Raw genomic sequence first — 26045 nt, 5'->3', positions numbered from 1 at the left:
GGATTAATTTGCTCTCGTCATGACCGAGTTAAGATGTCGCAAAACAGAGACTTTGGAGGGCGATAATGAAGAGGATGAGCGCCAAAAGGAGCCTGATTTGCACAATACATGTAAGTTTAGCTAACTTAGCAGTTTGCTAACAACACCAGTTAGCTTCCTGTGCAAAAACATTCGTTAACTTCTGTTAACTTTTCCAGGGAAACACTTCGTTTGACACAAAGCATTGAAGTTGTTAAACCTCTGTCTGTCTGTCTCTCTGTCTGTCTGTCCGTCCGTTGTAACACCTGGCCAGATGTTAACAGGCCGGTGAACACAGAAGATGAAGGGAGTGAGTCCACTGGTGGGGCAGAGGACAAGCAGCAGAAAGATGAGGGTGAAGTTAAAGAAGAGGATGGGGAACACAAACTGGAAGAATCAAACAGACCCGAAACATCTGTCGAAAGATCCAAGAGCTCTTCTGCATGTAAGTTTATGTCGCTGTACTTTCAGCACTGCTCAATGTCATCTTTATTAATTATCTCTATATATTGTATTTATGTTTTGAAGGGCTATGCAGTAAACCATTGAATCAAAATGACCATGTACTTAAACTATAACTATGGATAACAGATCTGACTTTATGTCACGCTTCTTGTGTAGAAAAATATTTGTAGTCATCCTGTAAAACCATGTTTCTGTATCCTGAGTTCAATACAAACATGCAGGTCGCAGTAGGGACGTTCTGATGGATGAACATATTCGTTTTTTTCCCCATATTGTTAGTCATAATACACGATTATGGTGTATAAATTAAGGCGAAAAAGAAATTACTTATTTCACCCAAATGATTTGTGAAATAACTGGAAATGTATCTGCTAACTCGGCTAACTCGTGTGAGACTTTGGGACAATTTGGGATGCTTATATAGCAACATCAGAAGAAGGTCCTTTGTTTATTGTGGTGTCCTATTTATCTGTAGAGTCCAGCACTGTGATTTTAAACCTATCTGAGTGTGGATTTTTCCTTTTTTAAATACAGTTAAAATGTGTCTAACACACTTATTGTAACTAAGTATTGCTGTGAGATGTGATATTCACTATTATTCACTGTTTCTGCTCCTCAGCTGTTTTTTTGCAGCGCCTGGTGAGGGTGTTTTTTGGATGTCTGGCCGCAGTTGCCTGTGGCATGCTTTATGCAGTGTATCTGTCTACATATCATGACAGGAAGTTCTGGTTTTCCACTAGACAGGTGGGTGACTGTTGTCATGAGTCTGCACCCATTACGTTTCCACTTCATTGCCATATCATATCAATTCTAAAATTCACTTTGTCTGTGTCTCAGGAGCTAGAGCGTGAAATCACCTTCCAAGGAGGCAGCGGGCTGTATTATTACTACTACAAGCACATGCTGACGGCACCATCCTTTGAAAGAGGTATATGCATCCTTTCTGCTTCTCCTTAAAGAAAGACATTTTAAATATCTAATTTAATACAACACCAAAACAGCCACCAACTTGAATTAAAGGGCTACAAATGTCCCAACTCTTCTGTTCTTATGTGGTTTGTGTTTTCCAGGGTTTTATGAGCTGACCCTAGATAACAGGACTGTTTCTGGTCAGACCATCAACGTAGTGGAACGTTTGTCTCTGTATCCAGAGCTCATCACAAGCTTCATATACAGAGTCACAGGCAGCCAGGTGAGGTTTCTTCTTTTTTTTTTTTTTTTTGCTGTTTGACGATGCTACAATACATGTTTGTCACATTTTTATCAGGTGGTACTATGTGATAGAGGGCGTATGTGCCTTTTACAAAGAGCAAATTAATAAACCATTACAATGCCCTGCCTTAAAGCAATCAAACAGTGGGAAACAGATTGAGAATAGTAACATAATTTGTGTCTTGCGCCTGGCAGCCTCCTCCAGAAGGGAAGGATTTGATGCATTGCAAAACAATGAAATGTAATTAGTTGAGACCAGTTGAGTTGAAGCTGGTTTGCGTTGGTTTGTACTCAATGACGAGGCACTGCGATTTAAGTTTGCATATGTATCTTGTCAGCATCAAGATGGATAAAACTATTGATGCAGTAATTTAGCATGTGAAATGCGTCCTAAGTGCCTCGCTGGTTTGTATAATTTCTTTTCAGTCTCCTCAGTGACAACATAAATGGAGCTGCATAGCACAAGAAGTAGCATCATTTTACTAAATCTCACAAAACTCAAAAGTTTCTGATGGTTTTGCTCATGTAATTTTGGCCTCACCTGTGATAAAAGCCTGATGTTTCCGTCTGTACCTTTTAGGATTTTGTGGAGCCAATTTACTTCTATGTTGGAGCCGTTTTCGGCCTCCAGGCGATCTACGTCACTGCCCTGTTTGTGTGCAGCTGGGTGATGAGCGGCACCTGGGTGGCTGGCATGCTGGCCGTGGCCTGGTATGTGATCAACAGGTGAGAAGAATTCTGCCACCTTGTTCCTCATGCTTTAATGTGAGGTTTCTCTCTATGCCTCATCATGTTTCTTCCTCCTATCAAAGCTCTTGTGAACTTCACCACTGTGGGTCATTTCTTCCTCAGACCAGATACAACCAAAGTGGACCATGCTATTCCTCTGCGGGACAACTGGGCTCTCCCTTACTTCTCTTGCCAGGTTGCAGCTTTGACTGGATTCCTGAGTAATAACATCAGCTCTGCCACTGAGGTGAGCCTCTCATGAAACCATAATATAACAATCCTCTACCCAGGTTAGGTGGAACGCTGCATTTTCACTGATAAACTGTATTTCTCTCTAGATGTTTTGCTATCTTACCATGAGTGCCACCACCTTCACCTTCCTCCTGGTCTGGGAACACAGCCACTATGTGCTCTTCATCCAGGGCCTCTGTCTTTTCTTGCTTGACTCTTTTGACCTGGTGCCACCACGTAAGGTAACACAGTCCCGGCATAATAAATGAATACAGTCTTTTGGAACAGTTTAACCACTAAATGTCTTTTTAAGATTGATTGATTCTCGTCTATTTCCCAAAATGTTGAGCTATTTCTTTGACCACTGAAGTAATGAATGAAATCAGCTGTTGTAGTTTTTGGTTTGCTGGAAATGCTGCTCTCTGTTTTGGGCTTGATGTAGTTAAGAGTCACAAGTTTTGCGAACTGAGCACATTTTCTTGCTCGAGCTTTTGATTGTGTTCATAAAATCTAATCTTTCTCCCTTCTTCTCTCTGGGGTGTTAAGATGGCTGACATTCACAAAGTGTACCTCAGCTCCTTGTTCCTGGCCTACTTGTTCCAGTTTCAGAACCCGACCCTGCTCAGCTCGCCTCTGCTCAGCCTCCTGATTGGCTCAGTGCTCGCGAGGTACTTCCAGGTAGAGTTAGCTGCTCCGTCACACCAGAGCTCAGTGAAATTACATATTCCAGGCATTTGTTTTAACTTGCATCGAATCCCAGATGGGTGAGCTTTAGTGCTGACATGGTTAATTGAATTATTGTTTCACTGATTATTTGATCAATCAGTGACTTTTGATTACTGAAAAATAATAATTTAACTAATTTATCATGTAGAAAAATGAAACATTTCCTGGTTGCACCCTTTCAAATGTGAGGATTTTTCTATTTTTTCTGTATTTCATCATTATCATTAATTGATAACCTTCAATTGAACAGGGTTTGAATGCAGAGTGACCCCATCTCAATGCTGTTTTCTGGATTTCTATTGCAGCAAAAGATGAAGATGGGACCCCTCGTGGCCAGAGTAATGAAGCTCTTCCTACATTTCCACCTAGTCTTTACCACAGGGATCACCTTCAGTTATTTGGTCAAGGTAAAACCACAAGAACATGGGTTTGCTGTCTCCATTGATCCATCGTGTTGGCAAAGAACATTCATTTGTGGTTATTAAGTTGTTGATTAATCATCTCTGTTTTTCATTTACAGAAACTTATACCTGTAAGTGACAGTGACTTCATATTGAAATTCCTTGAAGTAAAATTTGGGCTCAACACAACAACGTGAGTTATAGCTATTGCATTAAAAGTTTGCTGTTACATTGCAGGCCGGACATTGGTTTAAATTCATGGAATTGTGTGTTTGTGGTTTTGAATAGTATCCATATGAGTTGGTATGCTATTTTCTGTATGATCTCATTTAATCTAATGACAATGTTTTCTCACCTTCTATGTTAGTGACTTCATCACCAACTTCCTCCTGTGCCAAGAGAGTTTCCAGACACCCGGTCAGGACTTGTTTCTACGACTGACGCAGGCCTCAGTCCTTCCCTTCTACTTCCTGGTGCTCGCTGTCTGCCTGCTGGCCACCCTGCAGACCATATACAGAAGACTTAGGTTGGAGACTTCTGCCGCACACAATGCATGACACTACTCTCTGATGTTTCCCAGCTACAGTTTGAAGTTCTGCTGTTGTGAAGTGAAGTGTTTCTGTTTGAGACTCTAGTAAACGTTTATAAGGTTCCACTTTTGGCTGTAGGCTCAATGTCCTGACGCTGAAAGCATTTTAACTTTTTATACAGTGGTCAACCAATGAAAACCAACCTCAGACTTGAAGATGGACGAATAGGAGAGCAGCCAGAGGTCATCTATCATGTTTTTCACACGTTGCTTTTCGGAGGCCTGGCTCTGCTGTTTGATGGGTACGTTCATCAGTCTGTTTTCATTTCTAACATGTTTCTATTGTAAATGAAGCATTGTTATTAAAGTGTTAACTCCTCTTCGGTTATAAGCACAACTAGACATTGACTGTGTTCTTTTTTTCATGCAGGATGAAATATTTATGGACCCCGTACGTCTGCATGTTTACAGCGTTCGGTGTGTGTTCTCCAGACCTCTGGATGACTGTGTTTAAGTGGCTCAAACTGAAGTCCATCCACCCTGTAGTGCTGGTGAGTGGCCTCTGATATCCCCTTTTAACAGCCAACATTGTGCTCTGTCAGCTATAAAAAGGTGCACGACTTGCACATGACAATAAAACTATCGACATTTTGTTCCGTTAATAATAATAATGTTATGTATTATTATTATTATAACATACAGTAGAAGAATCTGATCCCCATCACTTGCTGAACCATCCAGGTTCTTGCTTAAACTGTTAATTGTTTTTCGTTTTACTCTCCAGTCTCTGATCCTGAGCACAGCGGTTCCCACCATCATTGGTTTCAGTTTGTGGAGAGAGGTGAGATTTTCAGCTCTTAATCTTTTGAAGCTCTTTATGTCAGACATTTAAAAGCACATAATAGCTTCCTACACTGATCACTTCTGTCTTGCAGTATTGCCCTCGTGTCTTAGCTGAGTTGTCAGATCTGCAGGAGTTCTACGACCCAGATACAGTAGAGCTGATCAGCTGGATCAGGTGGGTCATGAGATCTTTCTGTATGTTCAAAGACGTCGATAAAGTCTTTACTGTGGCATCTAACGTCGTCGTCTTCTTCTTGTCTTCCAGGTCACAGGCTCCGGTGGCAGCTGTCTTTGCAGGCAGCCCCCAGCTGTTAGGAACAGTGAAGTTGTGTTCAGGTTCAGCTGTGACCAGTTTACCGCTTTACTCAGACGTCAACCTGCTGAGGAGGACTGAAGACGTGAGTCAGATGAAATATTCATTCCAAAGGGAAAAAAGAGGACACACTGTACCAGGAAAATAATGGGAAAACCTGAGAAGGACAGTCAGTTTTAAACAAAGCTAGATAGTCCAGATTAAATGTCCTTCAAATGTTCTCCATCTCTCTCACCTTATTTCCTGTCATATCTATGCTGCCCATTCTCTAATACAGGCATAAAATTCTCCAAAAACATAAGAAAAAGACAAAATATATATATTTTAGCTGTGGTCCAACTGATTTAGATTTTCCTTATCAGAGTTTTTTCTAATTATTTCCTTTTTCTTTCTTCTCCTTGTAGACTTACCAGGTGTATGCAATGAGATCTGCAGAGGACATTTATAAGATTCTGACTTCTCAAAAGACAAACTATGTGATCATCGAGGAGTCAATTTGTAACGAGTTAAGTCTTAACAAAGGCTGTAGGATCAAAGACCTGCTCGACATCGCCAATGGACATGTGAGTTTAGACACAAGCTTTTATCACAAGCTGCAGATTCCCATTTGTATGTCTCGTGTTGTGTGTTTTAAAATGTGCATGTTGTTGCCATTATCATCATTATCAGAGTATTTTCTGGTGATCTTGTTCATTAACATACACTGAAATTAATAGCTTGGTGTTTGCACTGTACAACTAACATACAGAGTTTGCATATATGTAGGTAGATATCGGATAGACAGACATGATTTAAAGGAATAGTTTGACTTTTTGGGAAATTATAGTTGGATGAGAGGATTGATTCCACTCTGATGGCTGTACAGTAAATATGAAGCTAGCACTGGAAGCCAGTTAGCTTAGCCTGGCTCTGTCCAATAAACGGCATTTTCTTGAACGGAAGCAGCGACTTCTGGAGTCTTGGATAGAGCCAGGCTAGCTGTTTCCCCCTGTTTCCGGTCTTTGTGCTAAGCTAAGCTAAGCTAACTGGCTATTGGCTGTTGCTTCATATTTACTATACAGACATGAGAGGGGTATCAATCTTGTATCAATGTGATTCTGAGAGTGCTCTCTTTAAAGAGGCCTTGACTCTTGGAAAGTATTAGTTATGACAACACAGAAAGTGTTAAATAATTGTTATTCTCATTAATTACATCATCTTGTCCCATTCAGGTTGTTTATGACAAAGGAGAGATTTACTCTTTCTCCAAGCACGGAAGATTCTGCCAAGAGATAAAGATGAACTACTCGCCATACACAAACTACTTCACTCGCGTTTTCTGGAACCGCTCGTACCACATCTACAAAGTGAACTCTGTCATCTCCTTCCAGTACTGACAGCAGCTTCTGCCTCCCTGCTGAGACTTTACTGAGCCTGGCTCTGCCCTTCATCAGTGTTTCACATCATATCCTCAATGTCACAAGAGGACTGCAATGTGTTTTTTGCAGTGTGTGTGTGTGCTCAGAGAAATGTCTAATCACTGTTACACATCCTGGTGTAGATGGTGAAGCTGCAAAATCAAACCAACTGGGATCAACTGAGCACGTTGCAGTAATGTTGACCCACACATTGTTTGATTAAAATCAACATAAAAGGACTCTGTTGAAGTTGAAATATGCCATATTAATCACTGTACTGTAGTTTTATAAGCCATGCGTTACTGTTACTGTGATGCTTTTAATGACGGGAGAGGTCAATATGTGATATCTGTGTGTTGACTTTTTACAGATTTTTTTTATGCTCATTATTTTGAGACAACAAATAGTGGTAATATTTTTAGCCGTGTCTAGCATCATGGCTCTAGAGATGGCAGTGTCGGTCGGTCTGTCTGTTGGTTGGTCTCAACAACTTTTGGATGGATTGCCATTAAAGTTAGTACAGCTATCAATGGTGCCCAGAGGTTTAATTGTAATGATTTTGGTGAGCCCCTGACTTTTACTGTAGCACCACCTGCAGGACAGCTTTCACTTACTCTGTGAAGTATCTTAACATCTACTTGAAGGATAGGTAAAAACTTTTGTACAGACATGTATGCTTCCCAGAGGATGAAGCACAATGACTTTGGTGATCCCCTGACTTTTCCTCTAGTGCCGCCATGAGGTTAACGTTTTTGGTTTAGAGTGAAATGTCATGTCAACTATTGGATGGACTTCCATGAAATTTTGCACACAATCATGCCCCCCTCAGGATGAATTGTAATCGCTTTGGTGATCCCAGACTTCTCATTACTGCATCATTAGGTAAATTTTTAATTTTCCGTACCTCCACATCTTTTACAGACCATGCAGTGTGATGAGATGAATTGAAAAGGACAAATGCAACTGAGAGGGAATGAGGGAAACAAAAGGACAGCTCTATATATTAGAGTTCATTTTTTGTTTCCCTTTTCCATTACAAAGATCAACTGTCATTTAAAATGTGTCCTTTCCCATTTTAAATTTAAAGGCCCTGTTCATTCATACAAAGATGTTTTTTTTTATTATTTTGGCTGACTAGATTATTCTCCGGACTGTGGGAATAACACACCTTTATCATTATTATAGGTATCATGTAATTCCTGCCAGCTCCACCCAACATTGGTTTGAGCAGAGGTCTAGTAAGTCTAAGTGAGAACACCTGTGTGGGTGTGCAGGGCCTTAATCTTTCCCATTTCTGCTTTAAATTAAAAAAGCAATTCATTCACTGTCATTACGCCAGTCCAGCATAACAAAAAGTCTTGTTTGCATTCTCTCTGGTGCAACATAAAAACATAGTGCAGACACTGACACAGTAAGAGACACACTTTCAAGACAGTTTTAGAAAATAAAAAAAGTAAATAGAAAAGAGTTATGTATAAAGAGTGCAAGTTGTCATTGCTAGCATTCAATCACATTTAATTAAATGTCCACTTTACTAGTAAAGTATCAAAAGTAGAAGTACTCATTATGCAAAAAGGTCCTATTTGGTAGTATTTTATTAATTATTTCATACATGATTGAGTCTTGCAAACCTCAACAAAATATGTTGTTGCAGTGAGTTTGTTTTTAATTAAACAAATTAATTTCTGTTGCTTTAAAGAAGAAAGAAAGGCAACACGAGAGTCATGACAAATATTTAACAACTGTTTTTTTCTGAAATTAAATCCACGCACGGAGTATAAATATGCGCAAATATGGCGCACTATGTGTCTCCCTGGCGACGAAGCGGAACCGGAAGTACGGTGGATAGATGGCGAAGCGCAGAATGAATTATGTGAGAATCAAACAGTCCGTGTAGCTGTCCCACCACTTAATTTTGACATTTTTGTGTATATGTAGCTCATATATCTTCTACTTGTTCATTTTGGCCTGTTAAGGTAAGATTATCCGTCCCTCTGTGTCCGGGCCAGGCGGAAGAGTTTAGCCAGTTAGCTAGAATATTAGCTCAAAACAACGCTGGCTACACATACACACAACAGAGAATGGGTGGAAGGGGTGCGCTTGATTTCATACACTGGCAGCCCCGAGGCATCTTGGTTCAGCCATATTCCCGCTCTTCTCACTGATAAACTGAAAACTCCGCCCAGTCGGTACTACATGTAAATAAGATTAAACATCCCCTGGCCACGGCAGAAAATAAACTCATTGATTAATAGCTAACTAGCGGCTTTCACGATCACTAACATAAGTAACTAGCTACCTAGCTAGGTAACATAGCGTAGATGTACGTGGGAGGTTGTATACTTAATGTGCTTCTGTTACCACTTTATGACAGCGTGAAAGGAAGATAATCAATATATGTACTGAACTGAATCGTGTGTTTTCAATAAGGAAATGTGAGCAACAAAAATGATTTTGTTACCAGTGGTGGAAGAAGTACTCAGATATTCTACTTAAGTAAAAGTAGCAATACCACAGTGTAAAGATACTGCATTCAAAATGTTTCTTAAGTAAAAGTACAGAAGTATCAACATCAAAATGTACTTAAAGTACCAAAAGTAAAAATACTCATTATACAGAATGGCCCATTTCAGAATAATTTATGTTATATTAGTGGCTTATAAATAGTTATACATCATGTGTAAACATCAGTTTAACATTGCAGCTGGCAAAGGTGGAGCTACTTTTAACTACTTTATATACAGCTGGGTATTATACAGTCAGGAACTAGAGTTGTCAAATAAATGTAGTGGAGTAAAAAGTACAATATTTCCCTCTGAAATGTAGTGGAGTGGAAGTGTAAAGAAGCATAAAAGGGAAACACTCAAGTAAAGTACAAGTATATTATTATATGTCCTACTGGCACTGTGATGGCTTTAAAAGATACAACACATTTCCCTGTTCACCAGGGGAGGATGAGTGCGGAGGCAGCGGACCGGGTAGCCGCTGTGACCAGCAGTCGGCCCAGCACGCCCCCTCAGACTTCCTGGTTTGAGTTCCTCCTGGACGGCAGCCTGCTGGAGTCACACCTGCAGAAGTCAAACCCAGGTCAGCTCAGCGTAACTTATGACAAACGCTTATTAGACAATGCCTTGTGGTAGATTTGTAGTGGTCTCTCAATCAAAATCAAAATGGTATGATGAGGTTTTGGTGCCTTTTTTGTCAGAATCACAGAGCTATCACTCTCTGAAATGTAATACTTTATCTCCTGAAGAGGGATGCTAATGAGGCAAGTTAATGAAAAGTAAAAATGAGTAAAAAAGTAAAACTCTTAATTGCAAAATAAATTTTTGGCATATAATAGATTTATTGAATGGAACAGCCTAATTGTGTTCAACGTTGGATGTATTTCTTCAGTCAGTGTTTTGAGTGGGTCCCTCCAAATGAATCCACTGTTCGCTTTTTAATAATGTGTGTTTCCACAGACCCAACATCAGTGCAGCTGATCATCCAGTTCCTGGAGCAGGCGTCCAAGCCCTCAGTGAACGAGCAGAATCAAGTGCAGCCTCCAGCAGACAACCGCAGGAACCGCACCCTGAAGCTGCTGGCACTGAAAGTAGCTGCGCACATGAAGTGGGATCTGGATGTTCTGGAGAAAGGGTAAGTGTGTGTGTGAAAGCCTCTTTTAAACTAACTTTTAAACTACAATGCGGAGGAGGCCTATGTAACCTTAATGTGTTTTTAAGCGTGTCCACCTTGCAGTTTAGTCAAATCAGAGAGTATGAAAGGATTTCAGGGTTGCAGGAAGTTGTCATATTGTAGACGACACAATCCTTCACCTTAGTTATTGTGTGAAATTTGAGGATGCAGGTTTTCACCGCAGCTTTCTGTTATTTTGAATATTTAGATTATGTAGATGTAATATTCCAACATTTCAGAAGGGTCTGTCTAATCACATTAATAGAAAGACAGAATTATGAAGCAATGCAACGTTGAAAATGTCTCAGCATGTCTCAGGATCAGATCATTGCATCATGTAATGATTTATCCTTCTTCCCTGCCAGCTTGACCATTCCAGTATTAAACATGTTACTGAACGAGCTCCTGTGTGTGAGCAAAGTGCCACCAGGGGTGAAACATGTGGACCTTGACCTGTCCACTCTGCCTCCCACTACGGCCATGGCTGTCGTCATATACAACCGCTGGTGAGTGAGGTCCACCAGGAACACACACAAAACTCTCTGAGGTCAGACGCACCAGCTGGAGTAGTGAGAGAGCCTCGCAAATCCACTGTGGTCTGCACTTCAAATTGTTTATTTACTGTCCCATCTCAGAGTGAACTACTACAGCTTTGAAATGGACTTACTGAGTGCATCTGAACATTTACTGATTTTTAGCAATTTAATTCACATTAGTCACAAAGAATAAATGTAGATGAAAGGAAGAAACGGTTTAAACAGACATAAACAAAGAATTTTAACTGTCTCCATGTCAAATTCTTCTTGTGTCCTTCAAAGGGCCATCAGAACCATCGTGCTGAGCAGCTTTCCAGAGAAACAGACCAAACCGGGACCTCACCAGATGAACATGTAAATGCTGCTCCTTCCTGTGACCACCTTCTGATTTGGAACAAGCTCAAGTTGTTTACAGAACAAATAAACTTACACATGCTTGTCTGAAACTTACAAATGTCAACATCCAGGCCAAGTTGCACATACAGTTTAGAAAATAAATCCAAATAGCTTTTAAGCGCTCAGTTTGAATTGCATCAAGACGATATTGAGTTCTTCTCTTGTGGCCTCTCCTAGGTTAAGTATTGTGCAGCAGGAGAAAGAGATGACTGAAAACATCCTTACTGTGGTGGGTTAACATGTTTTCGATGTATTGAAGTGGAAATGCTGTCATCAAATATACTTTTTTGGACTATTGCTGATATTGATAAACATGTAATCCACATTTGAGTACGTGAGATAGTTCTGATCTTGTAAAGTTTGCATGAACAACGTTTTATTATATCACCTTTTATCCTTGTCCACTGTCCAAATGAAGTATACTTTCTTTTTGTGCCCTCAGCTGAAAGAGCAGGCGACCGACTCCATCAGTGTCCTGGAAGGAGCTCTGCAGCTGAAGAAAGACTTCTACGTTCACACCCTGAGGACTCTGGATCTGCTGGCTGCTGATGCTGCTGCCAACGGAGAGACGGAGTCCTCGACTGCAGGGCTTCGCATCAGTGCTGACGAGCTGCACTGTCAGGTTAGTGGACGACTCAGTGTTGTTTTGCTGGGATTCATTTTGGGCTTCGAAATGCAGATTACACCAAATAGTGTGTTCTTCAGAATGATGCAAATACATTTTTACTGTAGAACGTTTCATAATATATCTGAATACAACTAATTAGAGGTGAATATACACTTAATTTGGTGAGCTGAACCCAAAACTGGTCTAATTTATATTTTGTGTTTCAGGTGCATTATGATGTGGGAGGTATTTTCTTCCAGCAAGGCTGCACAGACCAGCCGACCTATCAGAAAGCCCGGGATCACTTCAGACAGACAAAGGAACTCTTAAAGAAGGTATATCTACCTTATATGCCTCTACTTACATGAAGTTATGATGCCGTCCTGGACTGACAACAGTTTGCTCAGTGATTTCTTTATATTTTTCAGCTGGACTCGACTGTCCACGTTCACCTGGACGAGAAACGTCTGGCTGGATACTGGAACGCCTGCAAAGCTTTGACTGAAGACTGTGACCCCTCAGACTCCCAGACCACACCCTACGATCAGATCAACAGCCTGATCCGGGCGCACAACCACCAGGTCAGAGCAGACGCTGCAGTGACAGTAAAGCTAAAGATTTTATTTAGTAAAAATACACCTGGGACTACATAATGAGTAATGTGGCAGGTTTTAAGGCTCCAGCTGTAAACTGAAGGTAAATGAAAGACACCAGAAGAGGTATTCAGCACTGTAAATCATGTGTAGTACTTTATATTATGTGGAACTTCTCTCTGACAGGCTGTCATTGAGGCCTTCATCAAAGACAACATGTCCCGCAGTTTGCCAAACCACTTCAGACGGTCTGTTCTCAGGGAGTTTCTGTACAAAGTCCAACAAGGGTGAGACCACGATTAAATCCAAAATATCCAAAATCAAACATAGCCTATAGATATATGACATGCACTGAAACGAGGAACCTCTTGCATTGTATTCACAGATTCAAGACATCACAGACTCGTGATAATAGATCATTCTGAGATTGTTGTCGATTATTGTGCAGATAACCTAACAAACAACCCATTCCTAACGCGCTGCAGGGAATCCAGCCTGGATGAGGTTTGCCACAAGCTGTGTGTTTGCAACGCCGTCCGAGATGCTTTGGAAGGAGAAGTCCTCAGTGTGCGTTTCCAGCAGCTCCTCCTCAAGCCCAGTAAAAGGATGGTGGACTTCATTTTAGAGGTACTCCCCTTCTTATGTCCCAAATAAGTGTGTATCATTGGAGATTCTTGCGCGAGTAATTAATGTTTGGAACATCCTGATAGATTTACAAACCTCGGCACATACAAAGGATGTCTCAGATTTAGTTTTACTCTAACTGATGCATCCAGCTTTCCGTCAATATTCTCTACCACCACTATAAAATAAAGCTCACATTAACTTACATAATGCAAATAAGCTGCACAATCCCTCATCCCAACTGCTGGCAGTGAAGCATAGAGCCTTCTGATTAAGGAAGGAGGTTTGTGGGAGTTTGTGGGAAGTTGCATTTTCTGGGACTGACTTGATTGTCTTTGTCCTGCAGGTGTGCACACTTTCCCTGGAAAAGGAGCGACCGTCTGAGACATCCAGAAGAAACATGGGCAATTTCATGAAGTGAGTGACAGCAGAGGGTCAGGGTTAATACAACAAATGTAGTGGAGGTTGTCTTGATATTTGTTTAGTCTAAAGATATAACAGAACTATAGCTGGAGACAATGCAGATCACCGTGCGGTATATTCTTCACAGTCTGCATGAGCTTTTCACTAAACGCCACTGATTTTAAACTGTTAACGTACCCAAATCATTAAATCATCTTTCAAACGAGACCATTCTTGTCTCTCAGGACTCTGTGTGAAAGCTTGGAGGAGCTGTCTCTGCTGTTCGTGGTGTCGTCTCATAAACTCTTCATGGAGCTGTTGAAGGAGGAGGAGAGGAAGGTTCTGGCAGAGCAGATGAGGAAGAGATCGGCCACCATCAACCTCAGCGCCAAGCCTCTGCCTTCTTTCTATGACATTCCAGGTACAGCGCCGAGATGTTCTTGTACATACTAGTCAGTGACAGCCAATGTAGCTGTCTGTCAAACTGCTGGTTATCAACAGGAAAGCTCCCTCCAGTAAGCGATAAGTCACCGCTCAGTGGTATGTTTCAGTCTCTTTGGTTTCATCCCTCCACAGCTTCAGCGAATGTGAACATCGGGCAGCTGGAGCAGCAGCTCATCCTTTCACTGGAGCCGCGCAGGATCAGACAGATCCTCATCGAGCTGCACGGCATGGCCGAACGACCCTTCTGGAGGGTCAACAGTAAGGTCAGAGGTCACCAAACTGGTGTTATACGTTTATATATTAGATATCTAAAGTAAAACTCCTATTAAGAGTAACTTACAGTGTAAACATCATGATTCGCTTAGATTCACACATTGATTAATTGAACTTACTGTGGAAAATGTAACATGCATTTTCAGATATAATGAAATATATTTACTGAAATCCTCAAAATACCACTTTGCGTTCTGTGTGTACAGTGGGAAGTTCCTCCAGACTACATTAACGTGATCCTCGGCATTAAAGACAACCTGACAAAGGACCTGGTTTACATCCTCATGGCCAAAGGACTCCACTGCATATCAATAAAGGTGTGCGTACATGATCAGGGCTCGGTTAGGGATATTTTCAGGCTCATAATTATACATCAAAATGGAAGAAGTGAATTATCTGTGAATATTTGAGCAGTCTCGAGGCTCTGTGGACTACTTTATTTCATAAGATCCAAAACGTGGAATAAGCTTGTTCAACAGTTCCAAGCTCTGAGAATCAGTCAAAAGTAGAAATGTTAAGTACTTGGGTCGTGTCTCCCTGTCGTCTCAGGACTTTGCTCATGCACGGCAGCTTTTCTCTGCCTGCCTGGAGCTTGTTACCGAGTTCTCCCCGAAGCTGAGACAGGTGATGCTGAACGAGATGTTGCTGCTGGAGGTCCGCGCGCACGAGACGATGGCGTCCGAGGGCAGCAAGGAGCGACCGCCCCCCGACCTGGTCAGCAGGGTTCGAGGATACCTGGAGATGAGGATTCACGGTGAGTGGATGGAAACTTTGTGGAGTTTAACCTGTATTACCTGGTCTTTACCTAGCTGTTATGTATTGATGTTGGGCTGTGTGGTAAACCCCGTCACTCTGGTGCTGCAAGAATTACTTATTAGATCAATATTTGTATAAATGTGTGTACAGTAGACTGTGCAAAAGCCAAAAGCTGTTTCTGATATTTTAAAGCTGCTTTCACCAACTTAAAACACTGTAAACGGCATCAACACATACTTTTCAAATGCACTAAATTATGGTATGTCCTTGTCTTTGTCTTCAGATCTGCCGCTACGTCAGGTGGTAGGAGAGGAATGTGTCGCCTTCATGTTGAACTGGAGGGAGAACGATTACCTGACTCTGCAGGTGCCACAATCTCTGGTCATGAACAACCCGTACATCAAGGTAAAAAGTCTGTTTTCAAGCCCATTGCTGCCTCGTAGCAGTTACATGGATGTTATCGTTGTCTCGTACACATTTAGGTTATGAAATTGCTCGTAAGTTCAGATGCAATAATAGCCAACATAATGTCTAAACTACCATGAATTTGCACATGCAGGCAGGCGTCCTTGTTTACAGTTAAAATCTTGAGCAATTTTCTCCTTTTTAATTTCTCTTAAAGTAGCTTCAGTACCGAAAAAGCACATTTGCCGTACTAACACAGCCTGACAACCTGTATCTGCTTGTTCCACCTCTTTTTAAAGATACACCAATCAATATTTCTGTATTGATGAACATGTGTAATGTGAACGGTGTCACTTCTTTCAGCTCACTGACCCACAGCTTTACCGCTTTGGTTCCCTCTCACACTCATCAAAAAAGCTCTGATAAACCTACAGTATGTGTCCAGCACCAGACACAGTTAGCAACTGAACTTAGTGGAGCATTTAGCAGCTAAAAAGCCAGAAATGTCCCTTTTTTAAATGAGAGTGAGTATTGGACTTGGTTAGTAATGTTGCTTCATGTGTGCTTGATGTGTAAATAGGCAACTGTTTTGACTTTAGAAGGTGGTAACGTGTCAATATCGTGCATACAGTTTCTTACGCTGCCTCCAAGTGGCCAAAAAAAGGAATTATTGAAGGTTTAAGCCAAATGATTCCTATATATTGAGAGACAAACTCAAAGTCCCATTTAATGCCTGCAAATGTTCTTGAAGCATCTTTTTATACATTCAGTGGGACATATTTAGTACCTTTTGGAAACACTGGGATCTCCATGAGAGTTCAAAACAGAGCTCTGCAGGTTATGATGGTTCTTCCACTGGGCGCGGGACGCTGTGGTTTCCACTTGTTGAATTCATCCCCTCTGTTTCCTTCTGATAGCTCGGTCAGCTCCTGGCTTCAACATGCAAAGAGCTCCCCGGTCCTAAAGAGAGTCGGCGCACAGCCAAGGAGCTGTGGGATGTGGTGGTGCAGATCTGCAGCGTGTCCATCCAGCACAAGAGGAACAACGACGGCAGAGTGGGCCTCATTAAACACAGAGAGTCCTCCATGGGCATCCTGCACCGGTACGCTGCAAACACGCCTACTACCACTTCAGACTTTACGGTGTTTTCACGTTTTTAGAATAATGCAGATAAAGAGCATTACAACACGATTATGTGCAGTATATAAGTATACACAGGTGCTCATTCTGGTGTATTTTCATTGTTTAATCCATTCAGGAGCAAATTCATCACTTTCATCAAGAAACTTAGAGTAAGTATCTGATAAACCAAACTTAAACCCGCTGTGGATATATTAGTTTCATTGGATGCAAAGTTTCAACGAGTTTCATCTTATTTCTCACAGGAGCCGTTGGTGCTGACGACTCTCATCTCACTGTTTGTGAGGCTCCACAGTATTGTGCGGGTATGTCTCTAATCTGAGCTGTGAGATTGTTGGAATTTACTACTGTAGAGTCTCACGTAGGCTGTGTGGTAGAAGGATTATCTAACGGCAAAACGGGGAAATAAACAGTTGTTGCAGCAAGTGTACAAATACTGTGATACGATGGTAGCCTTTGTTCTCTGCACTGCTCCTCACAGTCGACTGTTTTCTCTGTCTTTAGGATGATATTGTGAATGAAGTGACAGCAGAACACCTCACCATCTGGCCATCTACTCTTCCAAAGTAAAAACACTTTTCTTTCTGAATGAAATGTTTACGATTTCTCAAGCCAAGCCTGTAAATGTGACGTGTGTGTGTGTCGAACAGCATACAGGCAGTAGATGTGGAGGCTGTGGCTGTGACGGTCAAAGAGCTGGTGTCCTATGCTCTCACCCTGAATCCTAACAACCAGTCGTGGCTCATCACACAGGCCGACATCTACTTCGGTAAGAAAACGTCAGAGTAACTAGATGGAGAACCAGATGTGTCGGGTTTACAGCATCAGGAATGACGTGGAAGGCATGAATCACTGAAATAAAGTACATTTCGTAGAGTTGTTTGAACACCAAACATCTGGCTGTTTAGTCTGTTTGACTAAAGCCTTCTTGTTCGTCTCTCTCTGTTTTTAGTGACCAATCAATACTCTGCTGCACTGAACCTTTACCTCCAGGCTGGAGCTGTGTGCTCCGACTTCTTCACCAAAGCTGTTCCCCCCGACGTCTACACTGACCAGGTAGATCACACAGGTCGCTCACTAATTACAAAATACAACATATTCTATGAGTGAATTACAATAATGTAAAAAAAAAAGGGCAACAACAAAAGATAGAAACTTAACATACTTCAGTCTCTGTGAATTGCAGTTTCAGTCCACTGTTATAAAAATAAATCAATCCTCTAATAACACACTGACTGTTGTTTGCAGGTCCTGAAGAGGATGATCAAGTGCTGTTCAATGATGAACTGCCACACACAGGTCAGAGGTCAATCCAGTGGCCTTTTTTAAATCTTATTAATCACAAGGCTTCACATCCTGCTTGCTTTGATTTTGTTGCATTAAACTAAGTCGTCTCCTCGTCTTATTAGGTTGCTGTTCTCTGCCAGTTTCTGCGAGAGGTGGACTACATGACGGCATTTAAAGCACTTCAGGAACAGAACAGGTATGACGCGATGACGCGACACGCCCCAACGGTAAAGATCAACAGCACTTTTAAGAACGTCTCCTACATGTTCTGCTCTTGTCCCCACAGTCACGATGCCATGGACTCGTTCTACGACTACATCTGGGACGTCACCATCCTGGAGTTCCTCACACGTATCCTTCCTGTTATTTTTGTATTGATTCACGACGGCAAACACAGACCCTCAGAGAACTGGCTTATATCATTCCCCCCATCAATTCTCCTTTTGCAAAAATCACATCATATAAAGAACATAGTTTAACTTTAACCTTATACCATAACTCTTTAAAGAAACTCACTGTTAACTACAATGTCTGTAGTCTTTTTCTTCCTTGACTGTGTTCAGATATTCATCACAAACGGGGCGAGACTGAGAAGAGACAAATAGCGGTAAGTAGGTCAAACCCCACAGTTAATAACATCAGGTTTATTTCACAACCTATTTTTGCACCAAGATGAAACAAACAGCTGTTCTACTTTTAAAAAGAGGACAAATCTTTCATGTTTAATATGAATTAGTAGCTTTTTAACATTCCTTTTGATAAACTAAGATTTTAATTTGGTTTTAGTGTTCATTAGACACGATAGTAGCCCAGTAAGCATTAATTAAGCTGCTTAAAACTGGTTGAAGAGTTTTAGAAGCGTGTTAATAACCTTGTTTCAACAGCAGTTTTATGACTATATTTCAACGTCAAGATTTCCAAGTCGCTTAGCTTAGAGATGCTGCCTCAGCTTCCTAACTCTTTGCGTTTCCACAGATAAAAGCGATCGGACAGTCCGAGCTGAACACCAGTAACCCGGAGGAAGTGCTGCAGCTGGCTGCACAGAAAAGGAAGAAGAGATTCCTGCAGGCGATGGCTAAACTGTATTTCTAGGAGATAAATGAACCACGGTCAGACATTTGGGAGGGGGTGGGAATGTATATTTTATTTTGTGGTAGAAAGTAAACTAAATAAATACAGTTGCTCATTTGTACACATTTGGAATGAATTCTTAAAACTAAATCACTGCCCTGAGTTACAAACAGTGGCTTTGTTACAACAGCACGGTAAAGATAACTAAGAAACACTCACGAACTAAAGAGAACGCATTTTATTCAGCCAGCGCTTTCTGACACACGGCTTTCATCAGGGTTCAAGAAAAAGTACATACTCGTATTGTACGTCAGCGTTTCCAAGTTACCTTTTGCATTTAGTTCAGAGATTAGCTGACAGGCGAAGTAGCAGCTGTAGACAAAACCTTTTAATTTCATCTGACCCTGAAGCAGTGTTTGAAAGACTTTCAGTTGACTGTACATATTTAATATGCTACAAAAGTAAACAATTGCACATCACTTTCAGTAAGAGGACATCATTTCCTAGAAATGACACTTACAGCAAACATTGACACTTTTTAAAAAAAACATTTATTTTCTGAGTCAAAGCACTCACTAGCTAAAAATCAAGCAAAAAGCTTTGGCCAAGATTTAAGAGTCTTTAAAATATAGGCACATTATTCTGGATAATGCATTCATTGACACATTTCAAATAAACTCCCGTCCAGACTCGCAGTATTCCTGTTAACTAGCATCTTTCCCACTGGCTAGGAGTCGTCTCCAGTAAACACGACTCAGTCTTTATGGAACCTCAACCCTGTGTCTGTCCTCTGTGTTCACACTCACTTCAGAGTCGTCCTCTTGGAGTTCAGTGTGTGCAGGTTTTCTCTGTGCTGTTGGGAGGAGTGAGGAACTGGCTGTTGGCCGCCTTTTGACTGGCATTCTCCTAAAATAAAAGACGGGTTGAAAGTCAGAAAACAACAACACAGGAGCAATGAATATTTAACATTAGTATGTTATGATGACGGTTTTCTCTGGACTTGAGCCTTTCTTCATCTTTGTGTTCGGGTTGTGTATCTACAAAATTAAATTAAACGTAAAACTGCAGCAGTCGGGAAATGAATCCAGAGTGCCTCATGAATATCTAATCTGGTTTTTAATTTATTTTGAGACAGGACAACAAATGTTTCAGCTAACGATTGTTTTTATTCATTAATCTGCTGAGTGAAAAATATCCATTCCAGTTTGGGATCCCAGTCCAAGGTCAAGGCAACCGTCAAAAACAAGAAAATAAAATGAAAAACAGCAGTGTTGCTTGAAAAATTATTTAAACGATTAATCATTTATCAAAAAAAATCGCTGGTAGAGCTGAACAGATTAGTCATTAAAACTATTTTAATGATCGATTTCAGTAGGAAGGTTGGGAGGTGTCTTTGAAAAAAATAATAATAATAATAAAGACGACTGTGCTCTTGATTTAATAATTTGTGTGCACAAAAAAAAGACAAGAAAAAAGAAAAAGCCATTGTCCTGAGTGCCGTGGCAGCAGTTACAGCTACTGTATATTTTTCATTACGGAGAGGCTTTGCTGCATTTAACTCTTGTTCCTAAGGAGGTTGAATGCACTTTGTCAGCCAAACGAATGTAATTCAAGATCCTAGAAAACACTAACCAGCATGGTCATGTAGTCTGTGTGCGTCTGGATGTTGTGTCTGTCTTCCGTCTTTATTCTGGGGAAATCCTTCAGTGTCGCTCGGCCAAACCGGCCCACAGATTCCACAAAGGGGGCCATCCAGTTAACACACAGCCCGGTGGTGTCTTTCGACAGAGCTGAACACAGACCAAATAAATAAAGTTTACATGCACCGGGTTACCTTGCTGTGTCACACTGTGGTTCAGGTCATGATTTTTGGATCACAGCTTGGCCAATATGATGATGTTATTATATCTATTTGGTTTTACAGCTGCATTCGTGCCATTAATGGGTCAAAACACACAAAATTAAAATAGATGTTTTCCATATTTATCTACATGTCTATAAAACGTAATAATCCCAAATCTTACCTGAAACTTTTTCCACTGTTTCCTGTTGAATGAAATGGGACAGCACTGAGGCAGCCAACACTCGATACTGGAAGTCCAGACAGTTGATGTTGAGTATACACAGGTCTAAAAGCTGGAAAAGTCAAAAAGGGCAGAAGAGAAACAACAGCATTAGTCATTATCCAGACTTAATCTTGATTCATTTCTTCAGTTTAAGTTCCTTTGTGACACATTTGTCTATAGAAAGATGGGAGAAAGCTCTGACGGGATACCACTGATGGCAGTAGGATCTCACAACAAAATTAATTCTAATAAAAACAGCCCTGAAAGAGAAGTATGTATGTTTATTAAAAGAAAAAAAAAAGAAAGGTGAATCCCATCCAAACACCTACACGTGTCATTTGTATGTAAGCGTCCTGTGGAAACTGCGGCTCCAGCAGGTCAGAGTTGGTGTTCATCGACGCCATCTGGAAGTAAAGCTTCAGCCAAGACACGGCTGTTTCAGGACAAAGGTTCCAACTCAATGCCTGTAAAACATGAATCAAGTAGAATTATGCTAAAAGTAAAGCCTTCTTAAAAATCGATTATCAATGAAGAATGAGTGAAAACATAAACATACTTGTAATAGTACCTTACCTTTAAAATGATTAACTCCATTTGAAGAATCTCTTCTTCATAGTAGGTCCCTGCGGTCACATAGGCCATCTGAGAGAGCTTTGGAGGACAGGCTTCCTACGAGAAAAGAAAATATAACTCAGAATCGGCACTTCACCAAGCAGTCTGCAGTATGCATTACTAATGTGCCTGTGTCTTCATATAAAAATGTTTCTCAACTGACTGCTGGGTGTTTTGCACCAAACCAAGACGACATGTGAAATGTGGATGATTTGGGAAAATGGGAGCCGACCCCTCCGTGTTGTTCCTTACCTCCATTTTTGATGCTATGAAGAGACAGGTTATCCCAATGAGCTGCAGCATGTTCTTTTCAATGTTGTTCTGGGTCAACATGAACCGGTCAAAGTAGTCTTGTGCCAGGTAGAACGTCTGCCAGTGAAGAGTGTAGGCCTCACTCACCTGGTGAAACAAATGACAAAAAAATTAAATAACAGTTGGTAAACCTTTTTTGATGAGGGATCTAAATTTAGCTTAGTTAAGTTATCACATGAATTAATTTTAATATTTTTAGTTGAACCAAATACCTACAACATGATGGATGAACATAGGTCAGACAGGAAATAACTCATTTGGTTGTGGTAGTCAGTTTTGTACATTGCTATTGATGCATTTACAACATTGCCACCATAAAAAAAAAAGGTAAAATAATCAACAATACCCAGAAATCGTAAACTTAAAAGCAAGGATGAATGTTCAACTGTAACAAATATTCTAGGGAGCATACGTCTAAATTCGAGATGCAGTTGAAGACGCACCTCAATTAACCAGTCGAGGAGGATCGATCTCATTCTGGGTTGTATTTTCGGGTGCTTCTGCAATAAACTCTTGCTGTGTGAGTAATTATGCTCTCTGCCGACCATCTTCACCCACACATCTTCAGGAGATCCCCATCTGTAACATGCAGACACAGAGCTGCAACGATTAGTTGATCGAAAGAAAAGCGATCCGTTACCATTTTGATAATGCATTAGGTTATTTTTAAAGTAAAAATGGCAAACATTTGATTGTTCCAGTTGCTTAAATGTTCTATGTTTTTCTTACATTACAGTAAATTGAATATATTCAAATTTTTGACTGTTGGTCAGACAAAACGTGACATTTGATGACGTCACCTTGTGCTACAGGGATATTGTGGTAGGCATTTGTTTTTTAACCGTTTGACATTTTGCAGCCATACTGAGAAACATGTACAGTATATTAAACGGTCTGGCAGAGGATATCACCAAGAGATTATTGTGAGTCAAACCATGGCTGAATAATGTACGATAATCACCCAAGACGAGGCAGAGGTGACGGCCAAACCGAGGAATCTCCTGAAGTGAGTAGTGCATCACAGTCGACTCCTTTGTCACGAGTCTCTATGAGAATACAAGGCTTGGCGACACCTTCAAGTACCAGCTGGTTCTGAAATGGAAATGAGAAGATTGAATGCAACGTATGCGTGTATAAACAAACAGAACAGCACCGACAGGATATTCTGTTGGGACATACATTTGTTTTGTTGTCTTGTTTTTTTTGCTTTCCCCTTTGCCTCAGAGGTGGTAATACACGTCAGTGTGACAAGCCGTGTTGGGGTTTTGGGAGGGCTTTGTAATATTATTCTATGACTGTTTTGACATTTCTGAAGCTACTCTTTGCTCCTTGTTTTGTGCACGTGGACTGACTTGCTATGCCTGTGCAAAACCAATAAAAAAAATAAAAGAAAGTGGCATACCTTCTCACACTGCAGCTTTGACAGGGGCTGAACCTTTTTTCTGTTGCTTTGCTGAAAAGACAAAGTTGTTATAGATTAAATATCAGACCATGCCTGTCTATATAAAATCACTAACTAAGCTTTACAGTATCCTCTTAAATGAGAGGTTTGTTAGGACTCTTACGTTTGTTACTTTGCATTTCTGCCCTGGAGCATTTTCAGATCTTTTCTGCAGGCGACCACTGCAAAGATATCAAACTGAACTCAACATGGAGCTGGAGATTTGACAATAAACCAAACACCAATCAAGATACGATAATAATAATAATAATTCATACAGCAACAACAGAGGGCATTACCTTCGTCTACTCATGGTTCTGGCTTCTTCTGTCTGTAAAAAAAGGGAACAATTTAGAAACAAAGTTAACAACAAAACCAGGAAGTTAGCCCCCAGATGGAAATAGTGAACGGTAACAACCAGCTGTAGCTGTCTGGGCTTGCACGAAACATACTTTCATGCAAAGCCAAGTTATGAAAAACACATAAACCCGCATTGTTTCCGGAATATTTATCTATTATCATACGCGCCAACATTAATAATGAGCGCGTAAAATGTCCACTCTGCAGCCAGCACCCGCCAAACAAAACGCTGCAGCTAAAACTTCAATCTGAGACTCTAGAAATACTTCTGGTCTAAAGATTCAGCAGTTGCATGAGACAAAACGACCAGGACCAGCACAAAGAGGCAGCAGTGAAACCCCCCCAAAAGCTACAACTGCTCCTTTAATGCAGCAACAAACACAAAGGCCCAGGGAGGACATTTTGTGCCAAGTACCACTGATAAAATGCTTTCAATTCAACACTAACCTACGACCACACGAGCATCAATTATTAAACAACTCATCCGTTATGGTTTATTTGATCATTTCCGTGTCAAGGCCAGTTAGTTTAATCACGATTCAGATTCATTATATAACTGAAACGTGAACACACTGCAAAAGGACTCAAAAGCGTCAGTTTTCTCATTTAAACTCAGAAAGATGCAAACTCTGCCTCCTCACCTGAAGCACAAGTTTTTAAAACATTATCCTCTCTCAACCAGACAACTTGTACACCGGCTACTGTTAGCTAACTTTGACGCTAGCTTGCTAAAACACAACCATCGAGCTCTACAACGACCGAGTTTACAAACGTACCAGCAAAATAACAAACAAACTGCTGCTTTAGTTTAAAGCATACGATTACACACACGCACACACATTACTTTACGGAACTGTAAAGGTAAAACTACTTCGCTAAAGAGACTTGCTACAGGAGCACTGATGTTTGTAGCTTACCCTTCTCGGTTCCGAGCCCAAATTAAACTAGTTTCCACTTGGCGCTGGCGCCAACAAATGTGCGTTTGCGGCACATTGCGCATGTGTACAAATACTCCCAACCCTAAACCATTTAACCGGAGATTTAAAGAGGTTAAGAAACATTTAACAAACAGGTGAGCAGCTGTAATTGTGTTTCCATTAATCTGTTTTATTTATTCCTCTTGCTTTAGTTTCAACCGCCTCGCTTCGAGTAGAGTTTGTTCTTTAACCGTAACGGTAAATAAACCAGCAGTTGAATAGAGAAACCGTCGTTTTAAGCGCGTGGACGCGGTTTACTTAAATCAGATGTTTGTTTTATGTATTTATTGAGTCTTTATTGTTATGTAAAATGTACGTAAATAACATGAATCTTACATTAACTTCGTCTCGTCTTTTTCTTTTTGTTGCTGTCAGTTGTGTTTTCCGGCCGGTTGGTGGTGGGCGGAGCCACGGGACAGGACAGCCAATAGGAGAGAGAGTCGAGTTGAGCGCGTGCTCCCGGACCAGGATGTAAACAAAGCAGGGAGCTGTCAGAGCTGTCAGTGTCGAGGTCACACCAGAGCTGCTCTGCTCTGTTACACAGCTTTTTTAAACTCCTAAAACAGACTATATATATCTTACATCTCCTCTGCGTGAATATATGTTCATGTGAAGAATAATGATGTTTTAAAAAGCAGGGCCTTAGCAATACAGGGGTTATGAGTCCAAGTCCCACTAACACCCCCCCACCCCACCCTTCTTCGACCAAATGGAGGTCTGACTTTATTTTGGTTTTAACTATTTGGATTTCCCATATTTTATGTATTCAACTGTCCAATTATATTTTTAAAAATCATATTTATCAAGGTAACCATCTGAATGCTGTTCCAAAGCCTTCTCCTCACTGCTATTATTTCTTTCTCTCTTTTTTGACCTAAAGGTAGTTCAGTTTAAATAAAATGCTGGGATCAGCCTATAAAATACTCACCACATGTACATTTTTAACTGGAAAATGCCAGCTCCCCCTAGTGGATAAGAAAAGTACTGAAAACAAATTACAGAAAAAAGTGTTTTTATTGTGCTTAAGCGTTAATGTGTTATAATTTTAAAGCAAATTAAAGTAGACATCAATGTTCCTATCTCATTGCTCTACCCAGTTGTAGAATATCCCAGAATATTTATATATGCAATGTTTGTCATTTAAATTCAACGACCAATCTGTTGAGAGCTTAATCCGTTTCACTATAAAACAATAATGAAC

At 40.7% G+C, this 26045-nt stretch overlaps 3 protein-coding genes across 3 annotated transcripts; 2 read left to right on the top strand and 1 right to left on the bottom strand.

Annotated features, from left to right (window-relative positions):
* Window positions 1-19: 19 nt before the first annotated feature.
* On the top strand, window positions 20-7394 carry LOC139298963 (probable C-mannosyltransferase DPY19L4). Its single transcript, XM_070921793.1, has 19 exons — window positions 20-110; window positions 293-463; window positions 1103-1227; window positions 1321-1411; window positions 1554-1675; window positions 2276-2421; window positions 2548-2671; window positions 2763-2897; window positions 3202-3333; window positions 3687-3788; window positions 3902-3975; window positions 4150-4308; window positions 4494-4613; window positions 4742-4862; window positions 5096-5152; window positions 5247-5329; window positions 5420-5552; window positions 5872-6030; window positions 6679-7394. The coding sequence occupies exons 1-19, from the start codon at window positions 20-22 to the stop codon at window positions 6841-6843; spliced, it is 2310 nt and encodes a 769-aa protein (XP_070777894.1). The 3' UTR covers window positions 6844-7394.
* A 2418-nt stretch (window positions 7395-9812) lies between these two features.
* ints8 (integrator complex subunit 8) lies at window positions 9813-19178 on the top strand. Its single transcript, XM_070921322.1, has 27 exons — window positions 9813-9951; window positions 10329-10503; window positions 10908-11048; window positions 11361-11432; window positions 11652-11703; window positions 11917-12096; window positions 12309-12416; window positions 12510-12662; window positions 12861-12961; window positions 13160-13301; window positions 13645-13715; window positions 13946-14121; window positions 14277-14407; window positions 14624-14734; window positions 14967-15171; window positions 15457-15578; window positions 16496-16680; window positions 16837-16870; window positions 16964-17023; window positions 17223-17284; window positions 17369-17487; window positions 17671-17774; window positions 17967-18017; window positions 18128-18201; window positions 18292-18356; window positions 18569-18612; window positions 18981-19178. The coding sequence occupies exons 1-27, from the start codon at window positions 9819-9821 to the stop codon at window positions 19095-19097; spliced, it is 2988 nt and encodes a 995-aa protein (XP_070777423.1). The 5' UTR covers window positions 9813-9818; the 3' UTR covers window positions 19098-19178.
* LOC139298635 (G1/S-specific cyclin-E2-like) lies at window positions 19132-23820 on the bottom strand. Its single transcript, XM_070921323.1, has 11 exons — window positions 23807-23820; window positions 23632-23689; window positions 23469-23519; window positions 23028-23158; window positions 22510-22645; window positions 22007-22153; window positions 21716-21811; window positions 21472-21606; window positions 21101-21212; window positions 20709-20866; window positions 19132-19982 (listed from the first exon to the last, which is right to left on the bottom strand). Exons 1-11 carry the CDS (start codon window positions 23818-23820, stop codon window positions 19905-19907), a joined length of 1116 nt encoding a protein of 371 aa, XP_070777424.1. The 3' UTR covers window positions 19132-19904.
* Window positions 23821-26045: the final 2225 nt, after the last annotated feature.

This window comes from Enoplosus armatus, chromosome 16, assembly GCF_043641665.1.
Source record: "Enoplosus armatus isolate fEnoArm2 chromosome 16, fEnoArm2.hap1, whole genome shotgun sequence".
In the NCBI taxonomy this organism is placed as follows: Eukaryota; Metazoa; Chordata; class Actinopteri; order Centrarchiformes; family Enoplosidae; genus Enoplosus; species Enoplosus armatus.
This window is presented reverse-complemented; position numbering and strand designations above follow the sequence as displayed.

Excerpts from the sequence above, each read along its gene's own strand:
- LOC139298963 (XM_070921793.1), top strand. The coding sequence starts at position 20 with ATGACCGAGTTAAGATGTCGCAAAACAGAGACTTTGGAGGGCGATAAT. Across the intron at positions 1,412-1,553 it reads GGCACCATCCTTTGAAAGAG|GGTTTTATGAGCTGACCCTA; the intron begins GTATATGCATCC and ends TGTGTTTTCCAG. Across the intron at positions 2,422-2,547 it reads GCCTGGTATGTGATCAACAG|ACCAGATACAACCAAAGTGG; the intron begins GTGAGAAGAATT and ends TTTCTTCCTCAG.
- ints8 (XM_070921322.1), top strand. The coding sequence starts at position 9,819 with ATGAGTGCGGAGGCAGCGGACCGGGTAGCCGCTGTGACCAGCAGTCGG. Across the intron at positions 12,962-13,159 it reads CTGTACAAAGTCCAACAAGG|GGAATCCAGCCTGGATGAGG; the intron begins GTGAGACCACGA and ends AACGCGCTGCAG. Across the intron at positions 14,408-14,623 it reads TCTGGAGGGTCAACAGTAAG|TGGGAAGTTCCTCCAGACTA; the intron begins GTCAGAGGTCAC and ends CTGTGTGTACAG.
- LOC139298635 (XM_070921323.1), bottom strand. Across the intron at positions 23,159-23,468 it reads CAAAGCTGCAGTGTGAGAAG|AACCAGCTGGTACTTGAAGG; the intron begins GTATGCCACTTT and ends TTTCCATTTCAG. Across the intron at positions 22,154-22,509 it reads TCCTCGACTGGTTAATTGAG|GTGAGTGAGGCCTACACTCT; the intron begins GTGCGTCTTCAA and ends TTGTTTCACCAG.